The sequence below is a fragment of the Salmo salar genome, chromosome 13, assembly GCF_965601325.2.
Source record: "Salmo salar chromosome 13, fSalSal1, whole genome shotgun sequence".
Taxonomy (NCBI): Eukaryota; Metazoa; Chordata; class Actinopteri; order Salmoniformes; family Salmonidae; genus Salmo; species Salmo salar.
The window spans coordinates 89593593-89607659 of NC_138303.1; the positions used below are offsets into that span (position 1 = coordinate 89593593).

The 14067-nt window shown below is 44.8% G+C and overlaps 2 protein-coding genes across 2 annotated transcripts in view; both read left to right on the forward strand.

The window, feature by feature from the left end:
* Positions 1-6869: 6869 nt before the first annotated feature.
* On the forward strand, positions 6870-9574 carry LOC106568076 (gap junction delta-2 protein). Its single transcript, XM_014138084.3, has one exon. It carries the CDS (start codon positions 6881-6883, stop codon positions 8000-8002), a length of 1122 nt encoding a protein of 373 aa, XP_013993559.1. The 5' UTR covers positions 6870-6880; the 3' UTR covers positions 8003-9574.
* Positions 9575-13792: 4218 nt separating this feature from the next.
* Positions 13793-14067, forward strand: part of LOC106568078 (unconventional myosin-XVIIIa) — a 111442-nt gene continuing 111167 nt past the window's right edge. The window contains exon 1 of the mRNA XM_014138085.3: positions 13793-13922. The gene's annotated coding sequence lies outside the window, so the exon portion shown is untranslated. The remainder of the gene's footprint in view (positions 13923-14067) is intronic.

The window sequence follows — 14067 nt, forward strand, 5'->3', positions numbered from 1 at the left end:
GGACATCGACACTAAACACACAGCCAAGACAACGCAGGAGTGTCTTCGGGACAAGTCTCTGAATGTCCTTGAGTGGCCCAGCCAGAGCCCGCACTTGAACCCGATCGAACATCTCTGGAGAGACTTTAAAATAGCTGTGCAGCAACACTCCCCATCCAACCTGACAGAGCTTGAGAGGATCTGTAGAGAAGAATGTGAGAAACTCCCAAAATAAAGGTGTGCCAACCTTGTAGTGTCATACCCAAGAAGACTCGAGGCTGTAATCACTGCCAAAGGTGCCTCAACAAAGTACTGAGTAAAGGGTCTGAATACTTATGTAAATGTAATATTTTAGTTATTTTTTATAAATTAGCAAACATTTCTAAAATACTGTTTTTTCTTTGTCATTTTGGGGTATTGTGTGTAGAGTTGAGGGGGAAAAAACGATTTAATCCATTTTAGAATAAGGCTGTAACGTAACAAAATGTGGAAAAAGTAAAGGGGTCTGAATACTTTCTGAATGCACTGTACGTCTCATGTATGATGCAACTCCACTTTGTCTCTGGACTGACATTTTCCCTGTTTGATTGTCTTACAGAGGGCATATCTGGACTGTTTGTACTCATCCATGTTCCCAGTCACCTTGCCTTGGTTAAATGCTGTGGTTCGTGCTTTCATTTAACATAACAAACCTTTGATTTTCAGATGTAAGAATGTTTTTTAAACCTTCTCACCTTAGTTACATTGAAATGTATTGGTTGTAGTGCCTTTCGGCTTTCTAAATCCACCCTGAATCCACCCTTCCAGTGAGATCAAGATAATCCTGATTTTCGGCATCAAAAAATGCTAATCACTACCTTTGAGTTTTGAATAACGCAAAAATTACGTTTAATCCTGATTAAAGGTCAGATTGAATTACGAAATCCCTATCCGGAAGATCAGAATCAAATGTTTTAGTTTTGAAAAACCAAATTCAAATTTTTAATCCTATCTGATTGGCAAAATCCGATAAAGTGACTTTTGAAAAACTGGGCCCTTGTGACCAAGGTGAGAGGAGAGAGCATGCAGTTCTTACCATCAGTAGAAGGTGAATGGAATGCACCTCTCTTCAAGTTGTACAGTAATTATATATGCACAGTAGCTGTATATTGTTTATATTTTATATGTGCAATAAATGGAAATATCACCCGACAAAAGATCTATATGTCTGGAAAGCCAATTCTATGTGGAAGTATCATTAACTGTTCTCAACCTGTGCCAATAGCGAGAATCGTCATTAGCCTACACACTCAAATGGAGAATCTTTGTAATGAATGTAAATAAATCATTTGAGGATTAGAAGTGTTTTTCAATGGATGGACGTTTAGATGGCAATTGATAGGACAACATATGGGGATTTCACTTTCGTAAATCATGTATATTATAGAAAATAGTTATATGCTTCAATACAAAATATCTAAATGAAATAGAGAAACACATATTGCCAGTGTCTTTTGTAAGGGATTGTACACCTATTGTTTTGACCTTGTGTCCTGAGTGTTCCTAACTGCTAACTAATGATCTACATTAAATTAGGCCTGACCAAGCCACAATACTAACAAGATGGAAAATGAGAACATTTGCAGATTAGGCTGTTTGTTTTTACATAAAGGATGACTGATAACTCAGCTGGTATAAGGTTTCAGGGCATTGGGATAAATTCATCTGTAAAAACAAGCACTGGCTCAACAAGTGGATCTGTGGATAACTATACATCCAATAGTAGGCCTACTAGTACTGCCACCTGGAGTTGTTATTGTAAATTTAGCTGGTTATGTTGAAATAAAGAGATTGTTATGAAGATGCTTTCGAATTATATTATTCCAAAGGATGACCCTTACTTTATTTTATTGCAATTATCCAGCAAATTGTAAATAGATAGGTATGGGTGTCTCACATGATTGATTTTTATCCCATTTCCTCAGCTCTACCTTTTAAAAACAGGCAGATATCCATTTACAAATCAGTATTGTTGCAATTTTTTCCAGCACGTTCTTTGAACTCTGTGCTTGACTGTGAACGGCTGTTCAGAAAAGGTGCCCCCCATTGTACATTTAAGTCTTTGTCCCACTGTATGTTGAAAGCCTTTGTTCACATACAGTACAATGAGTGTTTCAGAGTTTGGGAATATGTCTGGTCAGCCCATTCTCTCCTCATCCAGCTCAATAGACTCCATAACATCCAGCAACCAGCTCCCACATCAAATATAGTTATGCAGATTGCTTGCTTTGGCATTTTTCCAGATTTGGATAGGAAAGAAAGACATTTTCCCAAGGTAAGTTCCTCCAGAAATAATTTATTAGGATCTGTATGTGCTATTTTTACATTTTCAACTGTATTTGCATTTTGGCAATGACAGTCTGCAGTCAGAGTTTTCCTTTTCACCATGGACTGTTTGTTGAATAGGTTGAGTAGAAGAGTAGGGTACATTTACAAAGTGTACATTTATTCAATTAGTGAGGTATTATTATTAGTTATGTAGTTTATGTCTGTCGGTATTATGGAGAGTGTAACCTATTTTTCATTTTCTCTTTCTACTTCATAATCATTTACATTAAGCATTTTTTCCATAGTATTTAGAATAACCCAGATCACTAATTTAAAACAACACATACAATTGAAGTCAGAAGTTTACATACTCTTAGGTTGGAGTCATTAAAACTCATTTTTCAACCACTCCACAAGTATCTTGTTAACAAACTATAGTTTTGGCAAGTCGGTTAGGACATCTACTTTGGGCATGACACAAGTAATTTTTCAAACAATTGTTTACAGACAGATTATTTCACTTATAATTCACTGTATCACAATTCCAGTGGGTCAGAAGTTTACATACACTAAGTTCACAGTGTGTCACGCCCTGACCATAGAGAGCCTTTTATTCTCTAGCCTTTAATTCTCTAAATTTCAGTAATAAATTATGTGGAACTCAGAACACGCTGCGCCTTGGTCCGTCTCTCCACACAACCATGACAGAAGATCCCACCACAACAGGACCAAGCGGCGTGCCCAGGAGGAGATGGCATCCTGGGCTTTGGAGGAGATCGAGGAGAAAATATCCTGGACTTGGGAGGAAATCATGTCAGGACACGAAAGCCTGCCGTGGAAGCAGACATGAGGAGAGAAGGGAGGACAGCGACGACGCCGGGGTTCAAAGACAGCCCAAAGGCAGCCCAAATTATTTTTTGGGGGGGGGCACACGGGGTGGTCGGCGGAGCCGAGGGGTGAACCAGTGACAACCTGGGAGGAGGTAGAGAGATGGTCGGTCGCCCCAGGGAGAGTGCCAAAGCCCGCCTGGGAGTCAATGGAACAGTTCGAGGGGGGATACCGAAGAATGGAGTTGGCGAGGAGTATGCTGCAATGCAGGCGTTTGGAAGAGCGTGTCACCAGTCTGGTGCAATCTGTGCCGGTCCCACGCATCAGGCCTCCAGTGTGCCTCCCCAGTCCGGTATGTCCTGTGTCCCCTCCTCGCACTCGCCCTGAAGTGCGTGTCCCCAGTCCGGTACGTCCTGTGCCTGCTCCCCGCACTTGCTCTGATGTACGCCTCCATAGCCCAGTACGTCCTGTGCTAGCTCCCCGCACTCGCCGTGCGAAGTGTGTCATTGTTCCGGTACATTTTGTGCTGGTTCTACGCACCAGGTCTCCAGTGCGCCTCCACATCCCAGTACGTTCTGTGCCAGCTCCCCGCACTCGCTGTGCGGAGTGTGTCATCTGTCCGGGACAATTTGTGCCGGCTCTACGCACCAGACCTCCAGTACGCCTCTACAGTCCGGTACGTCCTGTGCCTGCTCCTCGCACTCGCCCTGAAGTGCGTGTCACCAGTCCAGAGCCTCCGGCGATGGTCCCCAGTCCAGAGCCTCCGGCGACGGTTCACAGTCCGGAACCCCCTGCGACGGTCCACAGTCTGGAACACCCTACGACGGTCCACAGTCCGGAACCCCCTACGACGGTCCACAGTCCGGAACCCCCTACGACGGTCCACAGTCCGGGAACCCCCTACGACGGTCCACAGTCCGGAACCCCCTGTGACGGTCCACAGTCCTGAACCTCCTGCGACGGTCCACAGTCCTGAACCTCCTGCGGCGGTCCACAGTCTGGAACCCCCTGCGACGGTCCACAGTCCGGAACCCCCTGCGACGGTCCACAGTCCGGAACCCCCTGCGACGGTCCACAGTCCGGAACCTCCTGCGACGGTTCACAGTCCGGAACCTCCAGCGATGGTCCACAGTCCGGAACCTCCTGCGACGGTCAACATTCTGGAGCCTCCAATGGGGGTCAACGGTCCGGAGCTTCCAGGCAAGGCGTACAGTCCCGCTCCAGGGCAGGAGCCTCCCTCTGTGCCGGTGACCAGTCTAGGCAAGGCATACAGTCCCACTCCGAGGCAGGAGCCTCCCTCTGCGCCAATGCCCAGTCCAGGCACGGCGCCCAGTCCAGCTCCAAGGCCAGAGCCTTCCTCTGCGCTGATGCCCAGTCCAGGCACGGCGGCCAACTCAGCTCCACTCAGCTCAGCTTGGCCAAAGTCCCACACCAGAGCCACCACCGATGCTGGCGGATCCACGAGCGGAGTGGGTACTTCACCCTGCACCGGAGCCGCCACCAACGCTAGATGCCCACCCGGACCCTCCCCTATAGAGTCAGGTTTTGTGGCCGGAGTCCGCACCTTTGGGGGGGAGGGGGGGGGGGGTACTGTCACGCCCTGACCATAGAGAGCCTTTTATTCTCTATGTTGGTTAGGTCAGGGTGTGACTAGGGTGGGTTATAGAGGTTGTTTTATGTCTACGTTGGCCTGGTATGGTTCCCAATCAGAGGCAGCTGTTTATCGTTGTCTCTGATTGGGGATCATATTTAGGCAGCCATTTCCCCACTGGTTTTGTGGGATCTTGTTTTGAATGAGTGCATGCAGCACCTTTGTCATCACGGTTCGTTGTTTGTTTCTTTTTGTTGTTGGTAAATTTCAGTAATAAATTATGTGGAACTCAGAACACGGTGCGCCTTGGTCCGTCTCTCCACACAACCGTGACACAGTGCCTTTAAACAGCTTGGAAAAGTCCAGAAAATTATGTCAGGTGTCATGGAGGTGTACCTGTGGATGTATTTCAAGGCCTACCTTCAAATTCAGTGCCTCTTTGCTTGACATTATGGGGAAATCAGCCAAGACCTCAGTTCAGTCTGGTTCATCCTTGGGAGCAATTTCAAAACGCCTGAAGGTACCATGTTCATCTGTACAAACAATAGTACGCTAGTATAAACACCATGGGACCACGCAGACGTCATACCGCTCAGGGAGGAGACGAGTTCTGTCTCCTAGAGATGAACGTACTTTGGTGTCAAAGTGCAAATCAATCCCAGAACAACAGCAAAGGATCTTGTGAAGATGCTGGAGGAAACAGGTACAAAAGTATATATATCCACAGTAAAACGAGTCCTATATTGTTAACCTGAAAGGCCGTTCAGCAAGGAAGAAGCCACTGCTCCAAAACCGCCAGAAAAAAAGCCAGACTACGGTTTGCAACTGCACAAGGTGACAAAGATCGTACTTTCTGGAGAAATGTCCTCTGGTCTGATGAAACTGTTTGGCCATAATGACCATTGTTATGTTTGGAGGAAAAGGGGGGATGCTTGCAGGCCGAAGAATACCATCCCAACTGTGAAGCACGGGTTGGCAGCATCATGTTGTGGGGCTGCTTTGCTGCAGGAGGGACTGGTGCACTTCACAAAATAGATCATCATGAGGGAGGAAAATTACGTGGATATATTGAAGCAACATCTCAAGACATCAGTCAGGAAGTTAAAGCTTGGTCGCAAATGGGTCTTCCAAATAGACAATGACCCCAAGCATACTTCCAAAGTTGTGGCAAAATGGCTTAAGGACAACAAAGTCAAGGTATTGGAGTGGCCATCACAAAGCCCTGACCTCAAGCCTATAGAACATTTGTGGGCAGAACTGAAAAAAAGCGTGTGTGATTAAGGAGGCCTACAAACCTGATTGAGTTACACCAGCTCTGTCAGGAGGAATGAGCCAAAATTCACCCAATTTATTGTGGGATGTTTGTGGAAAGCTACCTGAAACGTTTGGCCCAAGTTAAACAATTTAAAGGCAATGCTACCAAATACGAATTGAGTGTATGTAAACCTCTGACCCAATGGGAATGTGAAGAAATAAATAAAAGCTGAAATAAATCATTCTCTCTACTATTATTCTCACATTTCACATTCTTAAAATAAAGTGGTGATCCTAACTGACCAAAGATGGAATTTTTACTAGGATTAAATGTCAGGAATTGTGAAAACCTAAGTGTATGTAAACTTCTGACTTCAACTGTATATAAAACCAAAAACATCGACATAACTCATAGAGAAAGGTTCAGTCATAGTTTGTAAACACAGTGTACTGTAGGCTGTCTTTTTATTTGTAAATACATTCTGTGTTCACATAAAGACACTAATCTGTATCAAAGGGAAAGTACAAAAAGCCTATATGAAAAAACAATTAATCTAAGTATTTTGAGGCCCCTCTTATGGATGTTGGATAATGTGTTGATAATGTGTGTTGATGTGTTTTATGGCTTCATGCTTCTGTTGACTGAGCATGAGCCCATCCTGCAATAGAGAATACATTTTCAGTAGTGAGACTAACATGTATTGAGGGCTTACTCATTAAAAGATCTTGATAAAGTACAAGGAAATAAGACAGTGTTGCAGATGAGCAGGCTCCATCGATGTCTCACTCCTTCAAGAGATTCATGATGTAGCATTAATATTGATTTGTCTCCGGGGCATAATGCTGTTGTAGTGTGGTGGGTTCAACACACCATAGGCCTGCTGCTGTTTATTCTTCATCTGTGTTCCCCCAGGTTAAGAAATGGGAGACTGGTCCATTCTTGGCCGCTTCCTAACGGAGGTGCAGAACCACTCAACGGTGATCGGCAAGATCTGGCTGACCATGCTGCTTATATTCCGCATCCTGCTGGTGACCCTGGTAGGGGATGCGGTGTACAGCGATGAGCAGTCCAAGTTCACCTGCAACACCCTGCAGCCTGGATGCAACAACGTCTGCTATGACACCTTCGCCCCTGTCTCACACCTGCGCTTCTGGGTCTTCCAGATCGTGCTCGTCTCCACACCGTCCATCTTCTACATTGTCTACGTGTTGCACAAGATCGCCAAGGATGAGAAGTTAGAGATTGAGAAGATCCAGGTGGTCGCCAAGCACCCTCCTGCACGTGAAAGGCTCAAACATGTAGGGGTGGAGGGTGGGGAAGCCGTGGGGGCCAGCAGCCCCTCCTTCAACCCCCGCTATGAGGAGGAGTGGGGCGCCCGGGAAGGGGAGTGTGTGGAGCAAAGCCTGCTGGAGGAGGACTTGAGGGAGGTGGGGAAGGACCCCACCGAGCTGTCCAGCCAGGTACTACTGACCTACATCATCCACGTGGTGCTGCGCTCCATCATGGAGATAGCCTTCCTAGTGGGCCAGTACTACTTGTTTGGCTTTGAAGTGCCTCACCTATTCCGCTGTGAGACCTATCCCTGTCCCAACCGGACTGACTGCTTCGTGTCTCGTGCCACGGAGAAGACCATCTTCCTCAACTTCATGTTCAGCATCAGCCTGGGCTGCTTCATCTTGAATATTGTGGAACTGCACTACTTGGGCTGGGTCTATATTTTCCATGTGCTGTGCTCGGCCTGCTCCACATGTTGCGAGCCAGAGAGGGACCCTGTGGAACGCGTGGACTTGTATCACAACCACAACCCTCTGCTGCTGCAGCTCAAACACTCCCTACGAGGCAGGGTGGTCCTGCAGACCCCCCCTCCCATGTCCCAGGAGAAGAGCAGTGGCCTCTTGTCAACCCACACCCCTGCCATCTCCTTTGAGACTGACTCCACAGTAGAGTGCACCTCCAAGAGGAGCCCAGATGAGAAAGAACGCACTAAGGCCAAACTGGCCAACATGTCCAAAACAGGCAGAGGCAAGAAGTCCTGGCTGTGAACTATGAATCTGTCCTTTCATTTAAATATTCTTCCTTTGCTTCCTCCTCTGATTGCATTTGTTCATCTGACGATTGATTACATTTGTTTACAGGAAGACAGAGTGCAAAAGCAACAGTCATTTGAGTCTTTTGCAGTTAATCTTAAGAAATTCCCATAGCACACAAAACAGGAGAACCCATAGTATGCAAAAGCATTCAGACTATGTGCTCACATTTCTGTGTACAGGGCCGGACCCTAGCCTTTTGGGTGCCCTTAGTGAGATTTGATTAAAATGTTTTGCCCGAGAAGTGGGGTGGCCCCCTAACCAAATCCTGCTTAGGGTCACCAAAAGGCTACAAACATTTCTGTACAAACAGAAAGCACATACAGTCTGTGAGCACATACAGTCTGTATGCTTTTGCATACTATGGGTTCTCCTCCTTTGCGTGCTATGGGAAAAATGTATGTTTAAAAGAAAATTTCCTGCAATTCTACACATTTTACCTTAGGGAGTAGGGAAAATGTTACAGTTTTAAAGCAAGCTTTCTGCAATTCTACACATTTTGTCAATACTTGACATGTTAATGATATCTGAATGAGAGTGACTAACAAAATCAATGAGGAACCCCTGGAGGTCACGGTTCCTGGGCACATGCCCTGCATGCCAGGTCAGTATTTGGCCATGATTATTACATGTTTAGATAACTGGCTAGAATAACTTCCTAATCAAAAAATTGTTAGCTGACTTGGCTAATTGAGTGACTTTCAGTGACTGATATAACAAGAGAAAAACTCCTGGTGCACAGCCAGATTTCTAAATTGCACATTGTGTATTCTACTACTCTAACTAAAAAAAATGTGCTGCTTATGCCTGGAGTGTACAGGGGTACAAATGCAACCACCTTGGTAACTATTCATATAACATCTAAAATATAACCAATGATATGGTTTCGAAAGGAAATAACACTTGCCACTATTTCAACATAAACAGTGCATTGGGAAAGTGTTCAGACCCCTCGACTTTTTCCACGTTTTGTTACGTTTCAGCCTTATCCTAAAATGATCCTTATCCTATTTTTTCATCAATCTACACACAATACCCAATAATGACAAAGCAAAAACAGGTTAAGAAATTCTTGCAAATGTACAAAAAACTAAAACTGAAATATCACATTTACATAAGTATTCAGACCATTTACTCAGTACTTTGTTGTAGCAGCTTTGGCAGCGATAACAGCCTCAAGTCTTCTTGGGTATGACGCTACAAGCTTGGTAAACCTGTATTTGGGGAGTTTCTCACATTCTTCTCTGCAGATCCTCTCAAGCTCTGTCAGGTTGGATGGGGAGTATCGCTGCACAGCTATTTTCAGGTCTCTCCAGAGATGTTCGATCGGGTTGAGTGGCTGGGCCACTCAAGCACATTCAGAGACTTGTCCCAAAGCCACTTCTGCATTGTCTTGACTGTGTACTTAGGGTCGTTGTCCTGTTGGAAGGTGAACCTTCGCCCCCAGTCCAAGGTCCTGAGTGCTCTGGAGCAGGTTTTCATCAAGGATCTTTCCCTCGATCCTGACTAGTCTCCCAGTCCCTGCCGCTGAAACAACATGTTGCTGCCACCACCATGCTTCACCGTAGGGATGGTGCCAGGTTTCCTCCAGATGTGACGCTTGGCATTCAGGCCAAAGAGTTCAATCTTGATTTCATCAGACCAGATTATCTTGTTTCTCATGGTCTGAGAGTCCTTTAGGTTCCTTTCGGCAAACTCCAAGTGAGCTGTCATGTGTCTTTTACTGAGTAGTGGCTTCCTTCTGGCCACTCTAGAATAAAGGCCTGATTGGTGGAGTGCTGGAGAGATGGTTGTCCTTCCACAGAGGAACTCTGGAGCTCTGTCAGAGTGACCATCGGGTTCATGGTCACCCCCCTGACCAAGACCCTTCTCCCCCGATTGCTATGTTTGGCCAGGCGGCCTAAGAATAGTCTTGGTGGTTCCAAACTTCTTCCATTTAAGAATGATCAAGGCCACTGTGTTCTTGGGAACCTTTCATGCTGCACAAATGTTTTGTTAACCTTCCCCAGATCTGTGCCTCGACACAATCCTGTCTCTGAGCTTTACGGACAATTCCTTCGACCTCATGGCTTGGTTTTTGCTCTGACATGCACTGTCAACTGTGGGACCTTATAGAAACAGGTGTGTGCCTTTCCAAATCATGTCCAATCAATTGAATTTACCACAGGTGGACTCCAATCAAGTTGTAGAAACATTCCAAGGATGTTCAATGGAAACAGGATGCACCTGAGCTCATTTTTGAGTCTCATAGCGAAGGGTCTGAATACTTATATAAATAATGTATTTCTGTATAAAAAAAAACAATTGTTTTTCGCTTTGTCATTATGGGGTATTGTGTGTAGATTGACGAGGAAAATATTTAATTTAATCCATTTTAGAATAAGGCTGTAACGAAACAAAATGTGGAAAAAGTCAAGGGGTCTGAATACTTTCCCGAATCCACTGTACAATAAACAAATTATTTTGACAATTTATCAAGTTATTATTATAAAAGTTTTTTTGGGGGCATTTTGTCATAAAATGATTTTTTTCAGTGCAATACCAGTTTTACCTCATGTTAGAATCTCGTGATTCTAAGAGAAAATTGCCCTTTTCCTCTTGATTAGAAGATGACTTGAGTAACTTTAACGAGGTATCTTTTGAGCAACCGAGCACTGTTATTTGATGAGAATGTGCTCACTCAGACTGTGTTCATATGAAAAACAATAAGAAAAGAAAAATCACCCAATATTCCATTACGGAAGGATAGCATCTGTAGTGAACTAGTTGTGAACTTCGTAGCAAAGAATGTATCAAGAATGCCCTGTTGAGCAGTGAGCCCATTTCAGAACCAAGCACTAACTTTAGTTACCTTGGTTTGGTAAATTGGATCTCCAGGAAAACAATGTCATACATTTTTGTAGATCACTGAATAAAATGATTCCAGGATTAACAGTGGATACTATTGTGTTTTGTTCCATGTAGCCTATGAAAAGAAACATATCATCGAAACAGGCAAAGAATAAAGGAGATATGCTACACCTACATCTGAACTCTAACCAAGAAAAGTAGGACGGCTGTTAAAGGGATAATTCACCCAAATTATAAATGATCACATTGGTTTCCTTACACTGTAAACAGATAATGGACAAGGTATTTCAGCAATCCATGCGTTGGTTTTATTTCCCTTACAAGGTTTCTAAATACTAACGTTTTAACATTTGTAACACAAATCCCATTCAAGTCATGGGACCGATATTAGCATTTTCCATGCATCATGTCCAAAAGTATCTAAAATTAAATGTGAAGCTCAACAAAGTCACTTATAGATGATTTGAAAATGTGCGTGACAAATGCTAATATTGGTCCCATGACTTGAATGGGATTTGTGCCACAGATGCATTTGGAAACAGTGCCAAGGAAACTAAACCGAAGCATGGATTGCTGTCATACCTTGTTCATAGACTGCTTACAGCTTTACAGCTCGTGTCGAACTCATTCCACGGAGGGCCGAGTGTCTGCAAGTTTTTGCTCCACCCTTGTATTGGATGGATGATTTAAGGTCACTAATGAGTAAGGAACTCCCCTCACCTGGTTGTCTAGGTCTTCATTGAAAGAAAAAAACACAAACACACAGACACTCAGTCCTCTGTGGAATGAGTTTGACACCCCTGGCTTAGAGGCTAAGGAAACTGAAGTGTTATTTTGTAATTTGTGTTAACTATCCCTTTAAATGATGAACAGTTAGGGACTATGCTTTTCTGAAATGCCTTTATCATGGTCCTTTGTATATGATGAACCACATGCCATTCAACTTTAGACCAGATGAGGATTGTATTTTTAAAAAAACACACTTGATTTGTTTTCCTAAATGGTCATGTAAGATGTAAACTCAGCCAAATTTCGAAATTGCACCTGGAACGGTCATTAAGACACTAACAGCTTACAGATGGTAGGCAATTAAGGTCACAGTTATGAAAACTTAGGACACTAAAGAGGCCTTTCTACTGACTCTGAAAAACACCAAAAGAAAGATGCCCAGGGTCCCTGCTCATCTGCGTGAACGTGCCTTAGGCATGCTGCAAGGAGGCATGAGGACTGCAGATGTGGCCAGGGCAATAAATTGCAATGTCCGTACTGTGAGACGCCTAAGACAGCGCTACAGGGAGATGGGACGGACAGCTGATCATCCTCGCAGTGGTAGACCACGTGTAACAACACCTGCACAGGATCGTTACATCTGAACATCACACCTGCGGGACAGGTACAGGATGGCAACAACAACTGCCCGAGTTACACCAGGAATGCACAATCCCTCCATCAGTGCTCAGACTGTCCGCAATAGGCTGAGAGAGGCTGGACTGAGGGCTTGTAGGCCTGTTGTAAGGCAGGTCCTCACCAGACATCACGGTGGGCACAAAGCCACCGTCGCTGGACCAGACAGGACTGGCAAAAGGTGCTCTTCACTGACGAGTCGTGGTTTTGTCTCACCAGGGGTGATGGTCGGATTCGCGTTTATCGTCGAAGGAATGAGCGTTACACCGAGGCCTGTACTCTGGAGCAGGATCGATTTGGAGGTGGAGGGTCCGTCATGGTCTGGGGCGTGGGTCACAGCATCATCGGACTGAGCTTGTTGTCATTGCAGGCAATCTCAACACTGTGCTTTACAGGGAAGACATCCTCCTCCCTCATATGGTACCCTTCCTGCAGGCTCATCCTGACATGACCCTCCAGCATGACAATGCCACCAGCTATACTGCTCGTTCTGTGCGTGATTTCCTGCACGACAGGAATGTCAGTGTTCTGCCATGGCCAGCGAAGAGCCCGGATCTCAATCCCATTGAGCACGTCTGGGACCTGTTGGATCGGAGGGTGAGGGCTAGGGCCATTCCCCCCAGAAATGTCTAGGAACTTGCAGGTGCCTTGGTAGAAGAGTGGGGTAACATGTCAAAGCAAGAACGGGCAAATCTGGTGCAGTCTATGAGGAGGAGATGCACTGCAGTACTTAATGCAGCTGGTGGCCACACCAGATACTGACTGTTACTTCTGATTTTGACCCCCCCCCCCCCCCCCTTTGTTCAGGGACACATTATTCCATTTCTGTTAGTCACATGTCTGTGGAACTTGTTCAGTTTATGTCTCAGTTGTTGAATCTTATGTTCATACAAATCTTTACACATGTTAAGTTTGCTGACAATAAACGCAGTTGACAGTGAGAGGATGTTTCTTTTTAACTTTCCAAACTTTTGTTTAATTGTTAATGATCCTACATAATATTTTCTATCAAAAATTAGCCTGTTCAATTGGAAAACAAATTGACAAAGTTAGGAAGGCCTATAGGCTAGGCTACTTTTGACATGATTACTTTTATGAAATTACAGACAATAGCCTGTATCAGTAGCCTACAGTAGGGACCTATAACCTATCAATGCTTCTACCAACATAATATTTGTGTTGTTGTTGCACACAATCATTCTATGCAGGGCTCTCTAACCCTATACCTGGAGAGATACAATAGTGTAGGTTTTCACTCCTGGTTAATTACAACTGGGTTTGGAGCAAAAACCTACATGAGGGTAGCTCTCCAGGAACAGGGTTTGAAGAGTCCTGTTCTATAGTACGCTAAATGCACAGGTTAGTGAACAGACTACTACCTCACTGTATCCCAATCAGTCTATGATCCCTCCTATCTGTTTTTTCAGGGCTGATACTGTGTCCCTATACGTCCTCAAATCAGCCAGGAGGGGTCACTGCGAACCGGCTGACGGTAACTATTGCGTTAAAAGACTGGACTTCTCGAAAGCCCTGCACAGTAAACTGGTGAAAAGCTACTGACAATCTCGCTCAACCCTTCATCGGACTGTTGACCGACTCTAAACCTGCATATCACTGAGTGGTGAGTAACCTACAAGTTCCCTGATAAAATACAAAAATAGACCCGGGTCTGTACATCTTTCCTCTCTCGATGAAACTGTTTGTCATCTGAAGCCACCGGTGTGATAATGTGGGCAAATTAGCTTAATGTGAGCGCATTATGACCA